The following is an 8477-nucleotide window of genomic DNA, read 5'->3' as shown; positions in this document are numbered from 1 at the left end:
AGTGCAAAGCCACTAACTGAGTGGCTGTTGTTGTGGAGCGCCAGGTCCTGCAGGTATCCAGCCCTGCTGTCTGAGGCTGTTTACTGCTGCTGCCGGGGCTCAGCTTCCACCCCCATGCAGAACAGTCAACAGGGGGACTTGCTGCTGCATGCACACTAGCAGGCTTTAGGTTGTTGTTTTTACTGAATGCACCTCACACAGATTGCAGACACATTAATGTAAGCTGCCACTTACCAATGCAGAAAAATCTATTTCTAAGAAAACTTAGGTGGGGCCGGCCCACTCCATAGTCATGTAAGTGAGCGAATAGAAGATGTGTTGATTGCATTAATTGCACAGGAAAAGCAGGCAGTGATAATCTGATGTTGTTGTTGTTGTTGTTGTTGTTGTAAACATTTTGCATAAAGTGGTGCATAAATAACAAATTCGATCATGATCAATGGCACCAGGGAACAAAAGGAGAGAGAGAAGTGATGATGTTTTCTTAGTATGGGGGGGGGGATTGTTCTCTGTGCTCACGTTTAGACCCCCCTCTCTCCTCACGGTTCGCTCCGCCCCCTCCGCCGCCATTGGCTGCGGGGAGGCTGTTTTCACCAGGCGATTGGCTGCCGAGCACGTCACTCATGCAGACCTCGGCTTATTTACCGAATGTATGTGCCGAGAGAGGACGGTATTCTGCTGTAGGACTGCAACAGCTGACTACTGAGCAGCACTTTACCCAGTGCCTCAAGGAACAAAGAGAGAAGGAGACTAGCCATTCACATTACATTGATCTCTTTTTTTTTACATGTTAAAAAAATCAAAGTGCAGCGAGAACACGATATGAGGCACGCAGTAGCACACACGGAGAACGTGGAAAATAATCATTTTGCAGTGACAGACCTGCTAAAGATATGCACTCATTGTGAACGGCTAAGCAAAAAGGTAAGTCTGAGAATAGGTCATAATGGGAAATGATCCTGTTAGCAGTGCGCAGATGGGCTTTGCTGTGGTCGTGTAGAAAATGTGACAGTATTTAGTGCTTTCAGGCGACCTTTTCCCTCTGAGCAAAGCAGCTGCAGTGCAGTCTTTTGTCCGGGCTTGTTTACCCGTTTGAGGAGTTTGTGCTGTTTGTCATCGGACAACATGTCACCGCTGGCTTCGGGTCCTTGTTCTATCTATTCCAAAGAGGTCGAGCTGTCAGTGGCATGTCCAAATGCACGTTTTGTTTAAAGCCAGTGTCGTTTCAGAATAATATCCATTTCGTGCTCATTCATTCGTCCACTTCATTGTGCGCAGCGGGGCAGCAGAAAACCCCATTGAGTCAGAGTCCCCACTAGCGGACATGTCTCGACAAGCAAGTTAAAGGGACATGATATGACGAGTGTGACTGGTTTTATTAGGGTATGTCTTATTTATTCTTCTATTGAGACACATTCTCGCTTTGCCTATTTTGGTTAATTGCGAACATTTGGAGTGGTGATTTTGTTGAATGAATCATTTTATCATCTAATGTAAAAGTGTTATATGTTGCCGATACTATAGTAAGAGCCTGGATCTAATTTGTGTTGGGATTTGTCCATAGTCTCTGAAAACCAATAACGCTGCATCAGGTTTTACTGCAGTCAAGAAACAACGCGACTCTGGTTTCTCACTGGCGAAGTCATAAAGTGGCTGTAGGGCAGAAGTGAGAAGTGATGCACCGTGATTGCAGTCAAATGGTGCCAGATGTCTCACCTTTTCCCCGTGGATTTTTAAAAGTGTTCGTTTTTCTCCTTTTTTGTCTCGCAGGACTTGGGAGTAAGGATCCCAAGACCTTTAGGTAATGGACCAAGCAGATTCATCCCTGAAAAAGAGGTATGAAGACAGATTATCTCACTACTAGAGAATACAAACTTTTTTTTGCCTATTTTCTAAACTAGAATTGATGCCGAAAACATCTAATTTGTTGCTATTCTTCCTGTTAGATCCTTCAAATCAGTAAAGTGGACACCAGGACGCAATCGATATTTGAGGATGCATTTGCAGCCCTCGGTCGCCTTGACAACATCTCCCTGGTGATGGGCTTCCACCCGCAGTACCTGGAGAGCTTCCTCCGGACGCAGCACTACCTTCTGCAGATGGACGGCCCCCTGTCGCTGCACTACCGACACTACATAGGCATCATGGTAAGAGTACATTCATCCTCTGTACATTCTCAGAGCTGAAATGTTAAGCTGTCCAGTCCAAGTTTATGTCAAGAACAACGCAGGCCTGTAGATTTTCAAAGCGGCAGACTGAAGCTCAACTCTCTCTCTCTCTCTGTGATCGTGCAGGCGGCGGCCAGACACCAGTGCTCCTACTTGGTCAACCTGCACGTCAACGATTTCCTCCAGGTCGGCGGCGATCCCAAGTGGCTCAACGGCCTGGACGGAGCGCCGCAAAAGCTGCAGCACCTGGGCGAGCTCAACAAGATCCTGGCCCACCGGCCTTGGCTTCTCACCAAGCAACACATCGAGGTGAGCGGGCTGCCGTGGAGCGGTGCCAACCGGGCACGGACCGCAGGGCGGACAGCCGCGCACGGCAAAGGGCCTTATGTAACGGGTTGAGATCATGGGCGGAGGCTGGAGTATTGATACAGCTGTGTAACTTGGAAGGGTTGGGCGAGGGCGATGGTATAGGAAAGGAGAACTGAAGGTAGGAATATGGAGGATATATGGGAGTAGCCAGGGGACCAACGGACCGGGTAGAGCAGGAGGAAAAAGAGAGAATCGTATCGGAAGGGTAGAGATGTGCTCTTCCTGCTTCCTGAAAGGTCGGACATATTGAAGTCACTATTTGCCCAGAGGTAGCAGTAGACTCACATGTATTTTTCTTGTCTTCTTCTTTTCCCCCAGCACCTGCTGAAGGCAGAGGAGCACAGCTGGTCGCTGGCGGAGCTGATTCACGCGGTGGTCCTCCTCACACACTACCACTCCCTCGCCTCCTTCACCTTCGGCTGCGGCATCACGCCTGAGATCCACTGCAACGGAGGCCACACCTTCAGGCCCCCCTCCCTCAGCCAGTACTGCGTCTGTGACATCGCCAATGGCAACGGGCACGTTAATCACCATGATGATCTGTTTGGCAACCAGGTGAGCAGTTATTAAGCATGGTGTGTCTATGTCTCTGTGTGTGCATGTGTGTGTTTGTGTGTGGAAAAAAAGTTTATCTTCTTAGCCTGTGAAAAGTGACATTACATAAATTCCAATCAACCGGTATAATCCATATGCCCTGCGTGTGATTGCATGTGTATTTTTAAGTAACAATTGGTCATTGAATAGCTTTTGGCACTAGGAACACAAATGTCAATGTTACTTATCATGTAGAAGGGATGATTCTAGCCAGAAGTTACTACAGCGGAGTAAAATATGTCTCATCTTCTGCTTCTGGTCGAGAGGGATTATGGTCATGGTTTTGCTTGTAGTTGAGGTGGATGGAGGTTTTGTCAAGATACAGTACTGGGATTTGCGGTTCCCACGAGCGTCTGCCTAACCCGGGATGTGTTGTGGTTTGCGCAGGAGCTGTCTGGCGAGGTGGAGGTGCTGATGGAGAGGATGAAGCAGCTGCAGGAGTGTCGTGACGAGGAGGAGGCCAGCCAGGAGGAGATGGCCACGCGCTTCGAGAGGGAGAAGACTGAGAGCATGCTGGTGGCCACCGCCGAGGACGAGGAGTGCGTTCCCTCCAGGGACGTCTCCCGCCACTTCGAGGACCCCAGCTACGGCTACAAGGACTTCTCCCGGAGGGGGGAGCACGTGCCCACCTTCAGAGTGCAGGTAGAGATCACACACTCTCTAAGGAAATCCCATCCCTCCGCTGCTTGTATGATTAAATAGTCTTGGATGTTGTCATTAACTCCTTATATTCGTCTCCTCCATGCAGGACTACAGCTGGGAGGACCACGGTTTCTCTCTGGTCAACCGGCTGTACCCCGATGTCGGTCAGATGCTGGACGAGAAGTTCCAGATGGCCTACAACTTGACCTACAACACCATGGCAATGCACAAGGACGTGGACACCTCTATGCTGCGCAGGGCCATATGGAACTACATCCACTGCATGTTTGGCATTAGGTCAGTCACTATCTACTCAAACTCATAATTTAGCTGAAAATGTAGCAGTTAAGCCGAGAAGCATGCTCGTTTTGTAATGAGTAATTGATTTTGTTATGCTTAGTCAGCACTGTTTAAGACATTACATTAAAACACTGTTTGCTGTTCCTCAGGTATGACGACTATGATTACGGGGAGATAAACCAGCTGTTGGACCGTAGCTTTAAGATCTATATTAAGACCATGGTGTGTAGCCCGGAGAAGACCACCAAACGAATGTATGAGAGTTTCTGGAGGCAGTTTCAGCACTCCGAGAAGGTGAGATGGAGCTCCTCACTTCCTGCTTGGTCTCGGCTGCGGTGTCTTTGATGCAGCTGTTTTGAACCGGCTGACTGATGAACAGTATGTACTAACTGTCTCTCTCATCTTCTCTCTTGTCTCCCCCAGGTCCACGTTAATCTGCTTCTTATGGAAGCGCGCATGCAGGCAGAACTGCTCTACGCTCTGAGAGCGATCACCCGCTACATGACATGAAGTGCTTTTGGCGTTTTTATCGTTGTCTTTTACTGTCGTTGTTGTTGCTCATTATGGGACACTTCAAGGAAAAAGAAGAAAAAAAAGAAAATCAAAGGGGGGAAACGAAAAACAAAAAATGTGGAAGAGATGTGAAAAGCTCTGGTTTGTGGCGATGCTTGTCCTGGTGTCGGATGGATGTTGGAAGAGGATCAGAACAAACGAAAGCAGGAAAGAATGAAAGAACTGTCAGAGAAAAGTCATCTCTCAACCCGACAAGTGGATACACAAGCTCAGCTCCTGTTGCCTGCAGTGCCAAATCTGACCAAGAGAGGGCAGCCTGGAGCAAATTCCTTGCCATCCTGGGGAGTTTGTGCTGGGCCAGAGGACTGACACAGGAGGCATCCAGGCCGACATTTCAGTATTCCACCGCTTTGGTTGCCAATCTCTATGGTCTCCTGGCTGAGTGAAGACCCATAGCCATTCTCCAGAGACCAGTGCAGTCAAAAAAAGAAAAAAACCCAGTCTGCACTTTGATTCTGTAGTCACTGTTATATTTGTTTAGTTTCTTTAATATCTTTTTATTTCATTTTGTATCAAGAGAAGTTGATGTTGTTGTTGATGTTGTTGTACGTCAATGTGGTTGCTGTTAGTGGTAACTGGAGATAGAAGCATTACTTGGGCGGTGTTATTACGTGTGCCTGAACTATCCAGCACAGTGAGTAGATGTGCTGCTGCTGCTGCTCATGTATTCAATGGAGTCATATTGACCCCAAAATCCCCAACCCCATAGCCCCCCCCCCAACCCCCTATCCATTAGAAATCCACTGCATTAGCCCCCTCCCGCCCCATGTTCCATACCCCCCCACCCCCAATCTCAAATGTCTATGTAAGCTAATCCGAGGAGTGTTTGAAAACCGGAGAGGTGTTGAGAGAGAAAGAGAAACTCAAAAAGAACACTGTCTGAGCCCTATTGAGTTTGACTGTAAGTGTGTGTGTGTGGCTGAGTCCGCGTTTTGTAACGAGTATGAGGCGCGGATGTGCGTGTGTTTCGCAGAAAATCCCGGAAAAAAAGTCTTTTTGAATTTCAAGCGTCAAAATAGCGAGGCACTTTGAAGGAATGAGACTTCTTGCTTCTGCTGTAGCTCTGTTATTGTGATGGTGACTGTTTATGATTTTGTTAATGATGTTGTCTTTATGTTTCTGGTAATGGAAAGAAAAAGAAAAAAAAAGAAAAAAAGCTAATCGAAAAGACCGTTAGAAACCAGGTTTTCCAGGAGGGATTTGCTTCCGGTTGTCCTAACCACACCTGTCTTCCGCTCATCCCGGCCGCCTGGTCACCCTAACACTTTGGAAGCTTTGGATTGTGAATTTTACCAGTAAATGAATACCTCTTCTGTTTTCTCTATCAAACATATAAGAAGTGCTCTTCGCTGAGCAGAGACTCTCTCTGGGCCGCCCAGGGGGGCTGGCCCACACAGGGCCGACTGCGCTCGATTGACTGTCGAACGCAAGAGGTTGTAGCTGTGCTTCTTCCCCTGGCCTGCAGGGGAAACCTAACCAGTGCAAAAGCAGCTTATTTTTTTTTTATTTTGAACAGAGGCATGGGACCTCTGCTGTTTTGTTGTTTACTAAAACCAGTAAAGTACTGCATTCTTCTGAGGGTGGATTTAGACAATTGGACAGATGAATGATTGTTTGATGTAAAGAGGAGGGTGGTGATGATAATGGAATGGTACATCATTTGGAGGTGGTTGTGAGAGGAAGTGGAGGTTTTATCAAACTTCTGACTGATGTCAGTTACTGACACTTTTTATATGAAAAAAGATAATGAAAGCAAAAAAAAACAATAAAAAAAAACATTGAATCATTGTGTATCATTTGTAGTTTTCTCCTAAACAATTTGTTTTCATTTCTTCGTCAAATATGTATTCTTACATGTGGAAAGGCCTACACATATTCAGGAAACAAGCAGTCATAGCACAATCAGATTCACTATCAGAACACATCACCACTGTTCCTGTTCTGTTGTATCGGAAACCAAGTAACCTGTGGCAATTTAGTGAGCCACTGTTACAATGTTGCATGTTATGTAACAGATGACTCATGGAATGACATAGTGTTACTCTAACTCTGTCTCCGTGTGTCCCATCATGTGTCCCAAAGCACACCCAGTTCTAATAAAGTTGAGTGTGATATCACTCAACAGTACGCTGAACTCAGGGGAGTGGTTCAGTTTGTGCCATCCGACTAGTCCAGGGACTTTCACGTGACGTGAGTCTCGTTTACTGTACTGTATAAGCTCCAGACCTGTATGACTCAGTTCATGCTCCCTGTCTGTGGTGCGTTCAGGGGCAAAGTTTCCCTGAAAACGACTGCACCTGAGCAGAACTTGGAAAGAGACGAAGGGGGAACCTGAAGGATCCCTTTTGATCTCTTTCCTGTTGGGAAAAGTCCCGCGGTTCCCTGACCCTGACGAGGAGCTTGGAGGCTGGTAATCTATCCCGAATCCAGGGAGTTTCCCATCAAGGCCAGAGAGAAGCGTGTCAGTATATACAATCACCAGCAGAACGTCAGTGCTATCCCCACTGACCAAACAACCGCCTGCACAATTCTGTGTCTTTCCCTGACAAGAATGAATAGGACAAATCTGATCAAGCAACCTCACAATCAGCCAACTCTGTTTTAGATCAACCTAAGAAATTCTAAACATTCTTTGTTACTTATTAACTCTGGCTAATGTTTTTTTTTTTTTTTACACCAGCTTGTCTTCTGGTTGTTTTAAGGTCACTACTGTGTGAAGACCAGCAGAAGGGACGCCAAGGGGGTTTTTCACATCAAGTGGCGTTCCTGATTTCTTTTGATGTAATAACAATGTGGTTTTGAAACGCTGTACTTTACTTGGTGTAACTTGTAAGCACTGCCTGGCCCCATATCTGTGGAATAATAAAGGCTTTCAGAAGCAAAATATTTCAAACATTATTGTCTTCTACCGTGCTTTTATTATGTACGAGTCCAAGTTCCACAGAGCACTGGTTACCCACTGTACGCAATCCACAGACCATCAAACATTATGAGGTCAATTCCACCTTCCAAGACTAGATGATCATAAAAGCATATTTTCAAAACAATGTACTTACAGAGGACATCATCTCTGTTACTTCAATGTGCAAAGAGCATGCCTTAAATGATCCCTCTATGTATAAAGGAATGGCTCAGCAAGGCTTGATAGAGAAAGTGCGTTCAAAACAACAAATGTGTCTGACAAGACAAAGGGAGAGAGGCAAGGCTGAGGTAGGACGGTGAAAAAACAGCAACAACAAAACACAACAGGGAGAATGCAAATAAATGTGCATCTAGTTGAGGGTGCATTTGAGAAATATTACCCAGACTTGAGAACATTCACATACATACATTTGTAACTATTTACACACATTTTTCAAATATTAGATTGGGCTCAGGGTATTTAGCAGAGATGGAGGACAATTGCCTTCTACAGGACGTTAGTCTGGCGCCGTCTCCACCGCTTCTGGACCTGGGGGCATATACCAAGGAGACGGAAACAGTCTACCGGAAACATGTGCGCCACAAAAATCCTAATCCTCGATTAATTTTCAGATGCAAAGCTTCTGTATTGGCTTAAAATATGTGATATTGTGAATCCGCAAAGTTTCTACAAGAAATTATTCAAAAATTTCGTTTGGTACGTCCATCTTTTGTTGTTGTTGTTGTTGTTGTTGTTATTGTTTTTTATGCTTCTGGGGGCTGTTTCCGGTCCACGGTGGAAACAGGCCGAGAGGTGTAATTCAAGGATAATGGAAACCAGGCTCTTCTCCTGAAGAGCCTGGTGACACGAGGTTACAGGACGCTGACCTCATGACAGCGGGAAACTTCATGTCCCGGCATGTCAGCCTG

At 46.2% G+C, this 8477-nt stretch overlaps 1 protein-coding gene across 1 annotated transcript; it reads left to right on the top strand.

Moving 5' to 3' along the window:
* Positions 1-681: 681 nt before the first annotated feature.
* Positions 682-7479, top strand: sesn1 (sestrin 1). The gene is made up of 9 exons (XM_083643444.1): positions 682-924; positions 1771-1836; positions 1947-2147; positions 2295-2477; positions 2856-3092; positions 3519-3773; positions 3880-4070; positions 4223-4367; positions 4497-7479. The coding sequence occupies exons 1-9, from the start codon at positions 823-825 to the stop codon at positions 4581-4583; spliced, it is 1467 nt and encodes a 488-aa protein (XP_083499570.1). The 5' UTR covers positions 682-822; the 3' UTR covers positions 4584-7479.
* Positions 7480-8477: the final 998 nt, after the last annotated feature.

Source organism: Poromitra crassiceps (assembly GCF_964638095.1).
Source record: "Poromitra crassiceps genome assembly, chromosome: 9".
Lineage (NCBI taxonomy): Eukaryota > Metazoa > Chordata > Actinopteri > Beryciformes > Melamphaidae > Poromitra > Poromitra crassiceps.
The sequence above is the reverse complement of the archived record's forward strand: the minus strand, read 5'-3'. Positions and strand labels throughout refer to the sequence as shown.

What these genes read in the sequence shown, in the direction of transcription:
- sesn1 (XM_083643444.1), top strand. Translation starts at nt 823, where the DNA reads ATGAGGCACGCAGTAGCACACACGGAGAACGTGGAAAATAATCATTTT. An exon ending in TCACCAAGCAACACATCGAG is followed by an intron (nt 2,478 to 2,855) that starts GTGAGCGGGCTG and finishes CTTTTCCCCCAG; the next exon opens with CACCTGCTGAAGGCAGAGGA. An exon ending in CACTGCATGTTTGGCATTAG is followed by an intron (nt 4,071 to 4,222) that starts GTCAGTCACTAT and finishes GCTGTTCCTCAG; the next exon opens with GTATGACGACTATGATTACG.